Raw genomic sequence first — 18,997 nt, forward strand, 5'->3', positions numbered from 1 at the left:
ATGCATTTCATGATTAGCTTTCTACTTTGTAAGTTAGTGCCCTTAGTTATCTCAAGTGACTGGGTTTTTTTTCCTCTTCAAGCTGTTATATGGGACTTCATTTTGAAAATGCTTGAGATTCCAGTTAAGATGATTCTGATTGATCATCTGAAGCCTTACATTTATTATTAGAAACCAGTCTTAACCAAGGTATGGATCCTCGAGCGGTTCTGGCAAAGCTGAAATAACATCAGAGAATTTGTGTCAGAATGCAGGGAAGACGACCTACAAAAATAATATTGAATTGCTGTTTATGAGTGTGTTTGGGCTTTAATAATTCAAGAAGTAATTATCTTTTATTCCATTACCACATGTATTTATATATTTATTTATTTATTAGATTCTGTTTACTCTCCAAAGAGTGGATATATTACAAAACGTATTGCTCCAATTAAACTGTCATCCTTGGTTATTTTTTAAAGGTCTTGTAATAGCAAGGATAATTTTTATTGAGTTTAATATTGTACAGATCTATAAATTTTCAAATTTTATATTAGAAGATCGCAGCTAATTCTTGTTCACTTTGGAAATATGCACCATGTGAAGTAGTAATTAAACCAACTCCTGTGTTCCCAGTCTGTGCAGTGTGCAGTTTGAATGATTACTGCTTCCCTTTACTCCTTTACTGGGATAACTGTACAGGTAGTAAGGCAAGTAGTATATTTGAAATACATAAAAACCAGAGAGAACCTTTGAATACACTTTAGTGAGTATTGCATAGAGCACACAGAAACTCCTTTCCTTCACATTGCGTGCACTTTCTAAGTCACTGCAATTTTTTTAAAACTGTGTTGATTTGATATCCCTACTTAGCCTACATTTTAAAAACAAGTTCTCTTCTGATAAATTTTAATTTGTTCAGGTAGTAACTCCAGATTGCTCGAACATGTTGTCATGTGTAGATCCTGTAAAGTGGTTGAAGCTGAAAAATTCAGGAATGAATTAGTAGTATTTAAATTCCAGGTACTTTAATTCCACCTATTTAAAATGAGAGCATTTTTTAAGGCCATAGGGGAAATAAAAAAAGGAAGAACTTCTATGAAAGTAGTATTACTTTCCAGATGTAGGCATGGAAGCAGCACTGTATTTGATCCTGCATTTTGGGCAGCTCCATTGCTATAACCCAAACCCTGCCCTGTTGAACAAGAGTAGGTGTTTGTGGTGGGCTGGTCCATAACTGCTTGATGCAGATTAGGCTTTCCAAGGAGATCCCACAATTGCCTGAACCAGAGCAACTGGGAGTGATTTGGAGGTTGTGCACTGATGTGCACATAAGAGGAAGGCTTTTGGTGATGCGTTTTTGTAGCCTGAGGACAGGTCTTACAGCAGAGAATTTTGTTGGAATCCCAAAGTAACACAACTCTGTGTTAGAGGAAAATGCATCCCGTTACACTGAGTGGGAATTGTCGACACTTAGGGAGGACAAGACCCTCCAGTTGGAATTGTGGAGCTAAATGTTGCAGAACAGGAGCCTTGGGTATTGCCACTTGCCCGTGAAGTGATTTAATGATTGAGAAATTATTCAGAACACAAGCAATAACTTTGTCGGAGTCTGTTATCTTTTGGGTGGAATTGTCTTCTCTGAAGCCTGAAGGTATGCAAAGATGGTACATTCAGGAGCTTGCTCCTCCTTGTCTCTATGGAAGACATCCTGATGGAATGCGGCTTTCATGTGTGCCAACTGATGAGATGTTCTTTGGAATTTCTACCTGGAAAATGCCTTTTCCTGGGATCGGAATGGATTATATCTTTAGATTCAGAGTATTAACATTTACACACGTTCATATAACCGTATGTAAAATTATATTGCAGGCCAGGAGAGGGGAGTGTTTGTCTTTGAATCCTGGTCAGTTATGAAGGGTAGTTTATGGTTCATGTGTTTCCTGCAGAAGAATATCGAACATGGCTTCAGTGAAAGGATGTTTGGTTCGCTAGTTTCCTAAATAAGAAGACATTTGACATTTGTATTATGTTTTATTGGAAGGAAATTCAGAATTAGCCTGCAGTTATCACTGAATATTAATGTAAGAGTATGGGCAGGTGAACAAATCAAAATTTGGAGCAAATCTTTCCCTTCTGCCACCCAGTGCTTATTCTGAAGGCATAAAAATGTGAACTTTTAAAGTAATTCTCTTGTAACATCTCATTCAAACTCTGTACATGAATCAAAGTACTATTCTTCTGAGTTTTGACAAATGAAGGCCATCTGGTTTGTTCTGATGTTTGAATAACCATAAACTGTGAATTAAAATTGATGAGTGAATTTTTCTGATATAACAAAAAAAATCAGAAAGTCTTCCGCATTTGTGGAATGTACAATCTATTCCCAGCCTAACACCATTAAGTTGCAGTAGCACTAGTTCCAATAATTCAGCTGCATTTTCTCTGGGCTATTACAAATACTTGTCCTTTACATTAAAGTAGAATTTTTAATTGTTTTACTTTGAGAGGACAGGTGGCTTAGATATGTAGTGTAAAGGAGTTGTGAAATAATACGGGAAAATGATGTGTATATAAAAATGTTGAAACCTTTGAGCTCTAAAATATTTTTATTAATTTTAACTCTTCTTTCAAAAAGAATGTGTTTATGATGTACTTCCTGTATTTTTTTCATTAATTGGTCATTTGATGGCCAGTTTAAAAGAAGCCAGAGCTAGTGACGACTTTTCTTAGACCTGCCCCAATGGAGCTCTTTGTTTCGTTCTTTTAATTCTGACAGTATTCTATTAGCATTTCCCTTTGGATGCATGTGCTGTGCATGCCTCTGTGCCTTTGTAGCTGCATGCATCGCAGTGAAAGATCTGTATGTGTTGTCTGCAAAACTCAGTGATTGTTGTTGCCGTCACGGCCGCTGTGGTGCATGCAGATTTTCCTGGCTGATTCTCCAGCAGAGTGCAGTGCGCATATTCCGCCACTGGAGAACTCACAGAGCAACTGTGAGTTCCACAGAGCTGCCTGCCTCTCGTGTCTTTACAACTATTATTTCCAACCTCATCTTAGAGGCAACTCTTGGCTACAGGAAAGGATTAAGTTGATGGCTTGATGACAACTGTTGTCTTGGGCCAGCAGAGCCTGGAAAATGACTGTTCCACCACTGCCAATGGCTTGAGTAGCACAGCGAATGGAAAAAAGGAAATGAGTGCTACTTGGGTGATGTTAATTAATGAGAATAAAACTCACAGCACTGTTTTTTTCCCTAAATAATTTATCCCAAATGATGCTTTATATTTTTTTTTGCTTCATATGAACATATTTACAACATTATTATGCTGTCAATTTTCTCAATATCTTAAAAATTGTAATACAATATTATTTTTTTTAATTTGCCAGACTGTTAATAACATCATATCAAAAAAAGAATGGCAAGGATGGACGCTGGGCATGGAATATTTTCAGATTAAAAGATTGCATGTGGATCATCCATCCCAATCTGCCCTATGCAATACATTTGTTTTATTGGCTTCTGTGATGGGTTATGATGCTTTCAGCTTAACCTGAAGCAGTGGGTGATGATGCACTCAACAGGGTTGTTTGTACGTTTCTGTAGCTGCTACTCAAGCGGAACTCCTCAGACCTGACATAACGTTTAATACGTAGTTAATCCAGCTGTAGAGCCATTTTCTTCTTGCACACAGCCTGGTCCTGAAGCCCAGTAAAGCAGAGTTTGTGCTCTAGTTCATAGCTGTAGGATGCAGCCATGCCGAGGAAGGGAGGAGCCGTGCTGTGCTGGACAGGATCTGCAAACTCAGAGCTTCTCTCCAGGGCCTGCTCTGCACCTCATGCTCCTTAATAGTGATGGACCTCTCTTGTGAAAATGGTTAAATGGCTTGTTCCAGCTTTATAAATCTTTTAGTACCTATCTATATTTTACATTAACTTATGGCACAGCCTTTTGGCTTTTACTACTTGTAGCAACTTAAACATTTTCCTCAGCATGTGGTTGTTTTTCTTCTCCAATAAAACTCTGCCTATTTGAGGAATTTCTGACTATTTCAAAAATATAAAAGCCACTTATTTTCTCCCATTTGCATTTCCCCCCCCCCCTATATATTTCTTCTATTTCTTAGCCAGGAATGTTTCTATTTCAAAACTTATTTCCATTATCTGAAAAGGAAAGTGTTTCTGCAATAATTAATAAAAATTATGTTTGTTTTTCATGACAAATTTTCAATAGAAATTACTAAATGTTGATTTATTCTTCCTCAGTGCCAACAAAAGGCTGCTAAATGTTATGAAATTATATAAATTAATTACTCTGTGCTTCCACAGAACTGCTCTAAGCAAAAGTTTTCCTCATAGATGGATTGTTGACACCCATCTTGACCAGTAGGTCTTTTATTTAATGATTAAGAACCTGTGCCTGTGAACACTTTGCCTCCCAGCACAGCAGAGAGTTATCTCTACCAGCCAAGGTTTTACACATTATTTAGGTAATGGGATAAAGCTACTGTGTTTGGAGTTTTTTAAAGACTTTTTTACTAACCCATGTCCATAGTGATCAAAGAGCTAATTTTACTTCTGCAAAACTTATTATCAGTTGTAACCTTAAGGGTTTTGAAACTAATATCTGTTGTCCAAGCCCTATGAAGGTGGCTACACCTGTGAGATTAACAGTGTTCCAAAAACCAGGGTACACAGATATTAAAAAGCACATTCTGGTATTCAAGTCCAAATTGAAGTCACTTTATCATGACATACTTGTTTTGGTTTTCTTATTCTTTTCCTTTTGCTTATCTTCTTCTTTTTTTTTTTTTTTCTTCTTTTGTTGTTTTTAAATGATTTCATATAATGGGAAATGGTGTATTTGTGGCTCTGGAGATGAGAGGTTCCTGCCACCCAGAAAAGAATGCCTGGGTGCAGAGAGTGCTGCTGGTTGTCTAGGTTCATTTCAGTCTCGTGTAGTTGTGGCTGGGGTGTTGGTGTTGCTGCTTCAGTTGTAGTGGTGGTTCAATGTGAATTGTCCTGTTGGAGACAGCTGGCCTTCTTTTCCATGTTGCAGAGAAAAGGTAATTAAAATGCTCTATTTTATTTTCAGACAATGCTAATGAGGAAGAGTTGGAAAAGATCAAGTAAGGTAACTTTTAGCATGTGGTCTTCTGGCTTTTTTTTTCAGAATTATAGTGTTTTACCAAACATGCCATCTGGAAACTTGTGGCACAAGATTTATTCTCCTTCAAACCCTTGTTTTAATGACATGTTTTGTGTTTCATCATGTCAAAATAATGAAACAGTTCAGCTTTTAATGTAAACATTAAATCTCTCAACTTTGTTGCAGAATTTTAGGTATCTTGAATTCATCTAGTAACTTCATCTAAGTGGCAAACATGTCCTGATCCTTTGTCTAAAACCTTTGATTCCTCATGTATCATTGATTTCCTTAAAGCTTATTTGTTAATGTTGGCAGAATTCATGCTAAAGTGGAGCTTCCATTTTCTTATATCACTTACTCATCTTCCTGGTTGAAGTTTTTGTGCATGGAAGTTTTCACAGGTATGCCCCTCAGAGACAGATGTCCCCATTTGCTGGACATGCACAGATGACAGTAGTAGCCACGGTTTCCCAGAGCAGAGTGTTTAAGGTATCATTTTCTGTCTATACTTTATGCAGATTCTTAGATACATCTTTAGGCAAATTGATTATCTGGCTTTTCTCCTCTTACAAATCGTGAGTGATAAAAAGGGACTGGTGAATACTTTTTTCCAGTAGGGAGGGACTGGAATTTTACTGTAGTGGAATACAATCCTTTTTTACCTTTTTCCTGTATGTGTCTCTGAAAAGATAAAGAAAATGTGTACAGCTTCTCAGTAGTTTTCTGGCTACTTTTACCTAGTTCTTCCATGCTGCTTTCAAGATTTAAGTCATCTTAGTATCTGCACAGTTAAAAGCAGACTTAAAATGTCTCAAAATCTCCAGCTGGTGTGGTAGATGTGAGGGGTTTTTTGAGGTATTATCATGGAAAGGTGTTAAAGTGAGAAGATTTAAATATCAGTGTGGGGTGATCTCACTTATTTTGTAAAGTGATTTACTTTTCTAGCATATTGATGCACAAAATTAAATCAAAATTTATTAATAAACAGGGTTGTATATGATGCTTACTGATAAATATTTACCTTCAAAAAAGAAAAGAGCGGGCTTCGTAATTCTTGGGTTACAGATGCGTTTACTGCTTCTGTGATGAATGAGAGGGCTCAATCTCTGTTTCCTTTTGCAAAGATACTTGGTGAAGTGATGTTGTGCAGCATTTTGGTTTTCATATGTTTCAGATAACTTTTCCTGGAATAGCAAAGGTGCTCAAACTTCTGAAGAGTTAACAAAGAACTGTGAGGGTGGTGAAGGGGAGAGCGAGTGTGCATAACTAAATGGATGTATTATCTCCTCATGTGCTGACTGTTTTGGATGACAGTTTTTAAAATCGGTTTGTAAAGAACTTTCCCATCCTTCAGGTTTCAAATTGACAGAACTATGAGCTTCAATAATCTTGAATGGATGGCACAACACGATACCTGGGAATTCTTCAGAGCTGTTGAAGAGAATTATTTATCTCTGTTTTCATTTTCTATATTCATATCATAACATTTCATTCAGTAGTTGCAAATTTGCAAATGGCCACATCAAATGATTTGGCAAAGAGCAAATGTATTAATTTAAATATTGCATTTAAGGTCAGAGGTAATACTCAATGCTCATCTTTCACTGAATCTGGCAAAAAATGGAATTCAGACAGTTTTGAAGTTGGAGCATTTCTGTCCTTCTGTGGAAAGGAAAGTCAAACTTGGTGCCTCCAGCATGAGGAGGCTCCCAGTGGGGTATTAAAGAAAAAAAACAGCTTTTACAGGGAAGTTACAATTCCAGTTCTGGAATCCTCAACATAAGAAAGATGTGGAACTGTTGGAACAGATCCAGAGGAGAGCTACAAAGATGATCAGAGGGCTGGAGAACCTTCCATACAAGGACAGGCTGAGAGAGTTGGAGTTGTTCAGCCTGGAGAAGAGAAGGCTCCCAGAAGACCTTATAGCCACCTTCCAGCACCTGAAAGGGGCTACAAGAAAGTTGGACAGAGACTGTTTATAAAGGCATGGAGTAATAGGACTAGAGTAAATGCGTATAAACTGGAGAGGGGCAGATTTAGACTAGACATATAGAAGAATTTATTCACGCTGAGGATGGGGAGGCCCTGGCCAAATTGTCCCAGGGAAGTGGTGGCTGGCCCAGTCCTGGAGGTGTTCAAGGTGAGGTTGAATGGGGCAATAAGCAACCTGACCTAGTGAGAGGTGTCTCTGCCCATGGCACGGAAGTTGGAACTAGGTGTTCTTTAAGGTCCCTTCCAACACAAACTATTCTATAATTCTGTTATTATATGATTCATGATGGTTTTATTTCATTCACCACAAGCTTGGTGTTGCATAAAGGGAACTGGTGGCCAGTGACTATGAGTTCGCAGGTGGGCATTTGCTGCACGGTCTGGGAGAGAGTGCAGTTGGGTCTAATGCTACATCTGTACTGAGATCTGTAAAGGCTGAAGTGGATTATTAATGTTTCACTCACCTTTTCGTGACCCAGGTGTTTGCTAAGTAATGTCATTGTACTGCTTGTACCGCTGTTCCTGTGGTTTGAAGTTCAGTTTGCTGGGTGTTCTGTGGCTAGAAGATCAGTCCTACAGGAAAAAGACAATGCCTTTAGGGTCTGAAGAATCAGTATTCATTTAAACCTAACAGAGGACTTTTTAGCTTTTTTTTTTTTTTAATAAAGCTAATGGAACACCCTTCACCTGTGCAAAACAATTTTGCTCCCTGTGTGTGTATCTGAATTGTTCTACATCCACGGTTCTCCGCAGTTTTCCCTTAGGGCAGATTTTACTTTTTTGGGTTAATTCCTCTGCTGAAGATGAAGACTGTCCTGATAGCTCTCATTCTCTGGACTGAAGGTTCTCCCTTGATTTCTGAATGGTTGGTATCCCAGACAAGGCCAAGTGCAAGTTCTGCACCTTGGTCAGGGCAATCTCAAGCACAAATCAAGGCTTGGCAGAGAGTGCATTGAGAGCAGCCCTGAGAAGAAGGACTTGGGGTGCTGGGGAAAGAGAAGCTCAACATGAGCTGGCAAAGTGCGCTTACAACCCAGAAACCAACTGTGTCCTGGGCTGCATCTAAAGTGGTGGGACCAGCAGGGTGAAGAGGTGGATTCTGTCCCTCTGCTCTGCTCTTCTGACACCCCACTTGGAGTCCTATGTCCAGTTCTGGAGTCCTCAGCACAGGAATGACATGGAAGCAAGTGCAGAGGAGGTCACAGAGGTGATGCGAGGGCTGGAGCACCTCTGCTTTGAACACAGGCAAGTCCATGTCCATGTGTCTCTCCTTTAGAGACATGGATGTCATGTGGGACAGTGTAAAATGCTTTGCACAAGTCCAGGTAGATGATATTGTCTGCTCTTCCCTTATCCATCCATCAGTGTTGTAGCCCCATTGTAGAAGGCTAGCAAGTTCATCAGATAAATTATTTACCTACAGGGTCAATTCACACAGAGCTGGTCTTGGAAGTTGAGGGCGAGAAACAGAGGCAAAAAATTGCAAGACAATGAATTTTGGAGGCTAACAGGAATATTCCTGGAAGACAAGACTGATGTCAAGGCAGATAGTGTTGGTGGACAGACTGAACCTCACTTGTCAGAACTGCAAGTGGCTGTGTTATTTAAAAATCTACCTGTGTGCAGGATAGGTGTGAAAAAAAGGCCAAAAATAGGATTAACAGCCTTAGAAGTTGTCTTCCTGCCCTAAAGTGGGAGCAGTGACAGCTAAATTGTGTTTGACAGATGTTTGTTTAGTCTGTCCTCAAAGATCTGTAGTGATGGATACTCTCTGCCCTCCCCAGAGAGCTGTTTGTTAGCTATTATTCCCTATAAAGACTGTTTTTTCCCTGGTGTCTAACATTTTCTCCCATGGTGCAAATTAAGCTCATCTCTTCCCACACCACCGATGGGCATGTTGTGTCACAGTGATCTGGGTGCAATATATACACACTTTAGAGTGAGCCTGAAATAAATGATACTTTGAAATGCATATATGTATGTGTGTTTATACGTACTTAATGCACGGGAAAGATTTGGAGTGCTCAAATACTAATTAGGCATGTGTAGGAGGAAAAAGAACAGTGATGTTTGGAATGAAGTTTTATTGTGAGCAGAAAATAGTCAGAATGAATAGTGAGAAGACAGGAGTAATTAGCAAGTCTATGGTGGTTTGACCCCAGAAGGCATGAAGCCGTGATGCCATGCAAAGGTTGATCAGCAACAGCCAAAACACTGCTGCTGTCAGCATTGTTTCACTCTAGATGCCAAAAACAGCACTGTATCTGTTGCTGTGTGGAGAGCAACTCCATCCGAGGAGTGAAGCTCTGCAGTCACTGATAGATGTAGCATAAGGAGGAACCCCCTTTTTAAGGACAGGGACTGTACTCGCAATTGCAGATGCTTTGTATGTATCCTCGTGTCTGCTGTAGCATGGAAAGATTTGACAATGTGGTTTACTGGCCATTCTGAGAGAAAAGAAATGTGACCGATAAATACGTGCTGTGTATTTGCAAGATAAATACAGATTATACAGATTTATCACATATGAGGATCTTCACAAGCCTCACTGTGTTCCTAGTCCTGTAGAACAACAAGCACAGTGTCTAAGATGAGAGCACCAAGATCTTATACCTGCTGAAGTTCTGATAGGTTATTCGGGGCACATACAGTGTGCTACACAAGTAGGAAAAATATCCACATTTACTCAATAATTGAGAGAGATGAAGAACCTGAATCATCTCCTAAGCTTTCAGGGTGGAAATCATTTGGAAATTAAGGTTAGTTTGATGAGTTGTTGTAAAGGAAAATACGGAGGTATGATGAATATATCGATGTAAAATTAGATGTTATTGCTGATGGATTGTGATAAATAGTACCATGTTAAGGGTATAATCGGAACTGGTGTTGGGAAAGTAACCTTTAGGGAAGTTATAAGAATACAGCTCAGTTATGCATAGCCCCAAATTCCTTTCAAGTATGCACAACAGACCTTCCTGTGGCTGGTTTAAAGCCCAGCCCAGCTGAATTAACAAGTTGTGTAAGAAATGTCAGACCTAGAATAGCTATTTGATTTAATGATAACTAGCGATTAAAAGGTTTAACTACTTTGAATATAAGCATAGATTAATTATAGGAATGAGTTAGTGGACCAGTTTGAGGCTTTCTTTAAAAGTTTCAAAGAATAAATCCAGGTGTCTCAAGAAAGAAGATAAACAATATTTGTATTGGGTGGAGAAACATGAAGCATCACTTGTTGAGGGAGAACTGAAATGAGACAGTTTAAAGAAGAATAATGAACCATAGAAAACTGAGAGCCCATAGAAAAGCACCAAGAACTTTTTGAAGAGAAAATACTTATTGTATATAAATATCTGATGAGTTTGTGTGGGCTTTTGCCACTTGCTGAGGTGATGGCCCGACTCTGAGTTGTTAATAAAGCAAGCCTAGAGTTACTCACAGTCTGGTGAAAATCCTTTAACAGTTGTCAATGTCTTCCTTTCCTGTTGACTTACTTTACAAGACAGGAGTGTTTCTTCCTAACTGAAGATAAATTGTCAGTGTAATTTTTATCTCATATCAGCAGTTGTCCTCCCTGATTGTGAGCTTGGATGGTGACCCTGGTAGCTGCTGTAGTCACCAGATGGAGGGCTAATGAATGAGTAGTACAAGAGATACTCCTGGGAAGGATGAGTAACTAAAACCCATAATACTGGCTGGTTTAGTTGTTTATATTCCTTGGTTTTTAAAAAGTTCTCATGAAATTGGCATGTTCTCACATAAAGGTTTTTTCTGAAGAGCATCTCCTGGTGGTGAGCTATTTATCTGGGAAATTTGTGACCAGCTCAGCTAGAGGATGAGCTAGATGTTGTCCTGTATAAGTAGCTCATTTCAACAAATACTGCCCTCCTGTCTCCTACACTTACTGTCTTTGTTCATAATTTGTATAGGAAGAATTAAGATTGGCTTGTGTTTTCCTATGTACTTATAACTGTTTAAGCAAAGGTATTTTATGGCCAAAGCAGACTGAGAAGTAGCTCTGTCAGAAATGTTCTTTTCACTGAAAATGATTTTTATTCAAATAAAAGTCTGCTCTTGCCCTTTTCACATCTGTGAGAGAGTTCCCACTAAATTGAGCTCAAAAATTATCAGGCCCCATGTTAAATTTGCCACACTAATGGCACATTAATAAATCATAAAGAAAACCTTTTAAGTGTTTTAATTTAAGGGTAAGTAAAGGAACAAGTGTTTTGGCATCTTTAGCCAAACATTGTAGTGGAGAAGATCCACGAATAGAATCATGGAATCGTTTAGGTTGGAAGGAACCTTAAAAGCTCATCCAGTTCCAACCCCTCTGCCATGGGCAGGGACACTGCCCGCCAAATCAGGTTGCTCAGGTATTTAATCATCTGCTGTGCCCTATCAAGTCACAGTATTCTGGTAAAATCTGGAGGAAAAAGTAAGAAGTCACCTTCTCCTCTGCTATGACTTCTCTTCTGAAATTCCTTATTGTCAATGATAGGCTTTGAACAGGAAATTATAGAATGCAGTAAAAGGTAATGCTTTTAACTTATACTACTAATATTTGATGAGCATTTTTGGTGTGATTTTGATCAATCAGATCCAAAGGTTCATTCTTTTCAGAAATGGAGATTGTAGAATCATAGAATCCCTGGGTTGGAAAAGATCTTTGACATCATTGAGTCCAACCATACCTGTCCACTACTAAATTATAACCTTGATCTCCTCATCTACACATTCATTAAACACGTTCATGGATGGGGACTCCACCATCTCCCTGGGCAGCCTCTGCCAGGGCCTGAGAACGCATTCTGTGAAGTAATTTTTCCTGATGTCCAGTCTGAACCTGTCCTGGTGCAACTTGAGGCCATTCCCTCTCATCCTATCACCTATCACTTGGGTGAAGAGGCCAGCACCCACCTCACTACAACCTCCTTTCAGGCAGTTGTAGACAGTGATAAGGTCTCCCCTCAGCCTCTTTTTCTCCAGGCTAGACAAATTCAAGTCCCTCAGTCACCCCTCATAACTCTTGTTCTCCAGCCCCTTCCAGAGCTACCTTCCCTTGTCTGGACACACTCCAGTCCTCAATGTCCTTCTTGGAGTTAGTTCCTTTGAAAAGAAAATATACAATTTATAAATATTTTAAACAAAAATAAATTACAAAATATAATGCTTCCAGCTCCTAAATGCTTACTGTTTTTTAAGTTTATCTTAGTAGACTTTCTAAAAAGGTATGTGTTCCAGTTGCACAAAACTAAAGTGCCAAAAACTGTGGGCTCATTAACTGGTTCTTTTATGCCAGACTCAAAATATTTAGTTTATTTGACTCCTGATGTCCTGTTTCCAAATATCAGAAGTATTATGAAGCATTTTTTTCTGTTTTAAAACTGGAAAGAATTGCTTTTCGCTGGAATGAGATGTCCATGGATTAAAGAATAAAATCAGAAATAGAAAATCATGATCTAAGGACTGCAAAGATCAGCAGAAACAAAAAGCTGTATGATATTTCTCAATTGAAGGAATTTGCCATTATTTTGATCTTTCAACCCAAACTCTGTGGAATTTCAGAACAGAAGACAGAATCATTGGGTTTGGGTTTTCAAGAAGATCTTTTAAGATTGAAAAAATATTTGCTTTTGTAAGCCATGTGGTTCTGGATGTCAATTTATCTGAGGTAAATAGTGCTTAATGTGCTTAATGGAAAGCTACTAAATAATGGAAGAGAAGTAAAACCCGTCAGAACAGATACACCTGCCAGGGAGACATCTGGTTATAAAAATTATGCAAATATTTGGTGAGGCTTATACTTGCATTCCTTGCATACGAGTGATAACAGCTGATACGGTTACCAGGCAAAACAGCAGAGGAGCATCCTGGTGTGATGTTTTCTGGGTCCATGCCCACAATTCCAAAGCACAGGGAGTTTTCACTAGCTCTAGGGAGTGTCACGTTCACATCAGTATTAGGATGGTGGTGCCCCTGGTCCTTCCGGGCAATAACAGGTTCATCAGAAGATCCCTTCCCTTTCCAAGAGGTATTGCTGGGTGAAGGTTAGGATTGTCCTGACACAGCTTCTCTGACAGCTCCTGATCCTTGTCTTACATAAACATTCTTGCCTTTTTCCAGAAAACCCAAGTCATAGGGAGTGCTTAATAGAATCACAAGCTTCATCATATTGTGCTTGAGCTGGGTCCAGTAAGTGAACTTAAGCAGAATGCACACTTTTTTTGCCTTGGACAACTACAAAAATCCGTGAAAAGCTGCAAGTATAATAGCCCATATTAGAAATATTGTAGTGTCACCCCAAGACTACTACTTCAGCGATGATATCAAGTTGTTAGAATAAGCATCCTAAATGTCACAGTCATATTGAAAATGCACAGGGCACAGGGCAGGGTAAATTTCTCAACTACATAAATTTAGATTGACTTCACTTAGAATTAAAATATCTTAAACCATAAAATATCATTGGTAGGAAGTTGAGGTACATGTTCTTTCATATTGCAGTAGTTATCAGTAGTAGTTCGTTTGTAAAACTTTATTGATCATGATGAGTGAACATTTGAAAGGAGTTACCACGATAACATTGAAGGTGTTTTTGTAACTTGGTTTCTACTTAGAGTAGAATCATAGAATCATTAAAGTTGGAAAAGACCTCTAAGATGTCAATGATTTCTACAAGGTGCTACACTTTTTGTAGTTTCTAATAGAGGAAAAGCATTGTGGTCGCACATGACTGTTCCTTGATGTTTTCATTGCATGCACAAAGTACATAGAAATAGTAGTGGTATCTATTGACATTCCCAGTCTTTATTATAGATGTTTTATCCGAGCATCCTAGGAGCTGGAGGAGAGCAATTCTTTTCACTTGAGTCTGCAGCAGTCATTTATGATGTTGGCTTTGATTCACCCTACTGTGTTTGTACATCTGTCATCTGTTCATCAGTGGAGAGGAGTATCTTTGCCTACGGTATTCCATTGTTTTATTGACTAGTATTTTATTTAAAGCTTCCAGGCTGAAGTAATTCTTTGGATAAAGGTGCCTCTGCAGGACATAGAACTGCATTATATTTTTGCTTTTGAAACGTATTTTAAAAATAAATTTGTGGTTAGCACACTGTTCTATTTCTGTCCACTGTTCAATTATTCTTGGAGAACAGATTTTGTGTTCAAGGACAAGTGAAGGTCTGTGTAACAAGGAGGAGATGTAGTACACAGGCAGAAGAGCACACAAGTGAGGGAGATGGTGCTTCACAGGGCATGAGGACTGATTATTGGAGAGGTGAGGACAGACTGGGAGAAGACAGATAGTGGAGTTTCTCCAGCTTAGTGTGAGATAGAATTTCAAAGGTCATTCAGATACACAAAGGTAAATGTAAACACTTACAGGATTTTCAAAACAACATAACAAAGATGTCTCTTCTTTCAGAGAAATTAATAATAAAGTTGTGGCAATTAATATGCCTGTGGAGAATGTGGTCTTGATTAACCTGGGAACAACACAAAATTCTGGCTAAGCCTAGCTGGTTTCCCATGCAACAGTGTTACCCAATAATATCTCTACAGAACATTAGGCCATATTGTGAGATCATCTTTAAGCGCTGACATTGTATTGGTTAATGCTATTAGTCATATCTAATAGAGGGTACAATTCTGTGCCAGAATATTTTCTGCTGTTGGCATCTCTAGCCCTCCTACTGCCCCACATTCAGACAGAGTAGGTAGAACAAAAATAAAAGTTAATTTTATCATGTAAGAAAATGTTGGGTTTGCATCTTGTTTTTAGTAAAAACATTAAAGCAGTATACGATGTGAGACTCCATCTGGAGTCCTGTGTCTAGTTCTCGAATGCCCAACATAAGAAGGAGATGGAACTGTTGGAACGGGTCGAGAGGAGGCCATGGAGATGATGCAAGGGCTGGAGAACCTCAGCTACAAAGACAGGCTGAGAGAGTTGAGATTGTCCAGCCTGGAGAAAAGGCTCCACAAAGATCTTAGAGCAGCCTCCAGTACAGAAAGGGGCTCCAGGAAAGCTCGGGGGGGGGGGGGCGTGGGTGGGGTTTTACAAGGGCCTGGTGTAACAGGATGAGGCAGTATGGCTTTAAATCGGAAGGGGGAAGATTTAGATTAGACATTAGGAAGAAATTCTTCATTATGAGGGTGATGAGGCAGTGGCACAAGTTCGCCAACCAAGTTATGGTTGCTCCATCCCTGGAGGTGTTCAAGGCCAGGTTGGATGGGGTCTTGGGAAACTTGATCCAGTGGGAGGTGTCCCTGCCCATGGCAGGGAGTTGGAACTGGATGGACTTTGATGTTCCTTCCAACCCAAACCATTCAGTGGTTCCATGGTAGTATATGAATGTTAAAAGGTGTGAGTTTTTCTTTCACAAACAGATTTGAGTTTCCTTTGATGTGAAAGACTCCTTTTCAGAAGTCTAATAGAGTTCCTTTCGGGAAAAGGGAGACAGACAACTTCCAAGTTTGCAGGCTGCCACTTATTATCTCCCTTTTATTTTTTTGTTTAGAACATTGCAGGTGGGAATCTCCATGCCTGTGTTTATGCACAAGAAAGTGGATAATAATCCCACATTAACAACAGTTGGTTGAGCCTAAGATCTGGACCTTGCTTCCTTACAAATTGCATAGACACTGTGGCCTGTTTCAGGTGGAATATTATGAAATACATATCTTTGCACCTGTTCCCAGAGAAATTAATTACTGTGCAGTTTCTTCATGTTTTTATCTGTTTGTGGCAGAAGGTTGAAGCCAGAATGCATTACCTGCTCTCTGAGGGATATAAGTTACCTAAGAAGAATTCCATCAGAAGAGAAATTTGGAAGGATCCATGCTCATCTCTTTGTTTTACTATCACCGTTTCCCCTCTGTCTTCATAACTAACTCAGTGCCCTGAATTACAGAAGGTTTCTTAAACATCTAAAAATATACTTAGAAATAAGATGCCTGTGTCACATTATGAAAATAACTTTGTAAGAGAACTCTAAAATGTGCAACCTGTCTCATTTTCCCATTTTTTGATCTTTTTTTTTGTCAAATTTGACTTGAAATCTAGCTAACCTAAATTTTCATTTGTTTATTTTACATTGTACAAGAAAGTCTTTAGACAGTAGCTTCTGCTCCCTATAGCTCAGAGCAGGTTGGAGCTGATCCTCAGTTGCTCACCCTCCATTCCTTTCCCCAGTGGACTTCATGGATGAGTGCTGTGGCCATCTGCTTTGTTTAGGTCCATGTGAAGTGTCTTTCAACCCCCACAGTCAGCTCCTGGGGATTCATTGTCCACAAATTCCTGCACAGTTCTCATTTGTGGCTCTACAACATCTCATTATGGATCTCTTGAGTGGATGAGTTGGTATTTAGTTGAGTTTTCCTCACTGTTTCTGAGAATGTAATTTTTTAGAGGTTGAGATAGTTGTCATGTGCATGGGAGTTTATTGAATCATTTTTCCTTGGTCCATGCTTCTCATGATGGGTTTATGTTATTTTAATGGAATTTTCACTTTGTTGCTGGTTTTTATGTTTATTTTAGTGTTTGTTCAAGTTCATTCAATCATATGCTTACAATGTAAGAGACTTTGTGACATCTATTTGTAATGTTTATAATGTAATGTTAGTTCTATCAGCGGAGGGAGAAGTGAAGCAGGAAAAAACACTTTTTTCCTGAACATTTCCTTAAGTAGTGTTTGTTCTGCTTTTTGTCTGCAAAAGCAGCATATGACATTGCCTGTGCATTTGTCACTGTTTTGTTCCTCTCCAAGTAATTCTTTGCAATATAGTTTGCATATGTGCTGTCAAGTAACTTCAAAATGGCTTAAGATGACTGTTTTACATTCAAAATTATACACAATTGTATATTAAGATGCAGGTGGATTTTTTTGTAATTGTTTTAACTAAATCTGCATTTATATTTCCCTAAAGTTTCAGACCCAGAGCTTACGTCTGTCAGATCTGCACAGGAAATCTCAGCTATGGCGAGGGATAGTTAGCGTTACCTTGATAGAAGGTCGTGAGCTGAAGGCAATGGATGCAAATGGACTAAGTGATCCTTATGTGAAATTCCGGTTGGGACATCAGAAGTACAAAAGCAAGGTAATTTTCAATGTGACCTAAAATGAACATTGTCTGTGTCTGAACTGTTTCGATTTTAGCTTGCATGACTATTTAAATAATGATGGAGATTTATTGCTGTGTTGGTAAGCCATCAGAGCAACTGGAGCTTCGTTTAGGTTTCATTGGATCATGGAATAGTTTGGGTTGGAAGGGACCTCAAAGCCCATCTAGTTCCACCTTTGGTAGTCATTTTCCATCAGTCCATCACTGCTACTGCAGTTAGGGAAAGGCAACATGGTAAAATTGTTCCTGTTTGAGTACTTACGGTCATCACCTGCCTGTCATTGCAGGCCCTTTGTTTTCTTTTAGGCGCAAACACTTAACTTTACAGCTGCCATTCAAGCGAGGGCATAATTATTCCACAGAAAAATAAATCCATTCGCAGGGTTTCCCTCCCTTTGTTTGGGAGGCCTTTGAAGGTGACAGGCTGCAGGAAGTCTCTGGCTGCTTTTCTATCACAGCAGCAGAGAGAACCATCTAGTAGCCTTTTCTAATTACTATTTTTTTAATTCTCACTGCTTAAGATACTGCAAACAGAAAAAACTTCTTAAGCAGTCTCTAAAGATCAAATTTACAATGAAGAACGTGCATGCCTGCACAGTGCAATATGACTTCTTTTTGCTCTCCTTTCAGATTGTGCCAAAAACTTTGAATCCTCAGTGGAGGGAGCAGTTTGACTTTCATCTCTATGAAGAACGAGGTGGAATTATTGATATTACCGTGTGGGACAAAGATGCTGGCAAAAAGGATGATTTTATTGGCAGGTTTGTGCAATTACAGCCTTCTTGTTCCCTGGGGGTGAGAGTGGATGATTAAAATGAGCTTCACTGTTGAAACTATTTCTTATGACCGTTTGTTCTTGCCTTCATTTTTTTTTTTTTGTTTTAAAGGCGGAGGAGGATTTCTTACAGAGTTATCACTGGTGTAATTCTTTCCTTTAATGGTGTAAAATGATTCGTGTTGTCCAGTAGGTGGCAGCTTTTACCAATGGATAGATTCAAGTTTTCCAAAATGAAAATCCCACATTCAGAGCCATAATTAGGATGCAGGATATTCCATACGGCAACGTCCAGCCTGAAGGAGAAATAACTCCTGTAGCTTGTAATAGGTCCATAAGGCCAAAAATATGTTCATTTTTTTTCATGTTTTATAAATGAAATGAGTCTTGAAGAACTACATGTGGCTTTTGGGGCACAGAAATAAGATAATACACCTAATTTATTTTCAGGAAAAGACGAATCTTTGGGGTTTGACTTAGAGTTCAAGAAATGGTATAATTTTGTGTGGTTAGGCTCATTTTCACTGTGTAGGAAGAAGCTAGATGCTAATGTTTTCTAACAACTGCATTAGCTGTTAGCTAACAGAGGAAAAAACTGTTTTATGTTTATGAGTATTGTATGATGTCGGTGTTATTTTTTTGAGTTTAGGTATTTGTTTACATCTTAATTTAATTGATATTCATAAATTCATAATAATAGCATTTATTACTAATCCTATAATGTTTTAATTTTTGTTACAATACTGGTTGTAGGTGCTTTAACAAGGATATTGATTAAACAGTAGAATCACTTTTTGGTAGTTAAAATCATAACGGAAATCCCACAGAGTAAGCCATGAACCTTTACTGTCAATGTGGCTATGTTTCTACTAACATATCATTCCTCCCTCTCGTTCCATTTAGGGTAATGGTTTTCTTTATCAAATTAGATCAGTTGAATAGCATTCTATGTTTATTTCTTACTATAAATTATG

General features: G+C 38.7%; 1 protein-coding gene across 9 annotated transcripts in view; it reads left to right on the forward strand.

Moving 5' to 3' along the window:
- The window catches only part of MCTP1 (multiple C2 and transmembrane domain containing 1), a 305,483-nt gene that overhangs the window by 139,168 nt on the left and 147,318 nt on the right, over positions 1-18,997 (forward strand). For 8 of the 9 annotated variants that reach the window (XM_054055211.1, XM_054055214.1, XM_054055208.1 and 5 more), the window contains 3 exons: positions 5,075-5,113; positions 17,054-17,224; positions 17,879-18,009. In XM_054055211.1, the coding sequence (XP_053911186.1) occupies positions 5,075-5,113; positions 17,054-17,224; positions 17,879-18,009 (341 nt within the window). The remainder of the gene's footprint in view (positions 1-5,074; positions 5,114-17,053; positions 17,225-17,878; positions 18,010-18,997) is intronic. The other variant, XM_054055209.1, reaches the window with a different exon arrangement.

Source organism: Cuculus canorus, chromosome Z, assembly GCF_017976375.1.
Source record: "Cuculus canorus isolate bCucCan1 chromosome Z, bCucCan1.pri, whole genome shotgun sequence".
Lineage (NCBI taxonomy): Eukaryota > Metazoa > Chordata > Aves > Cuculiformes > Cuculidae > Cuculus > Cuculus canorus.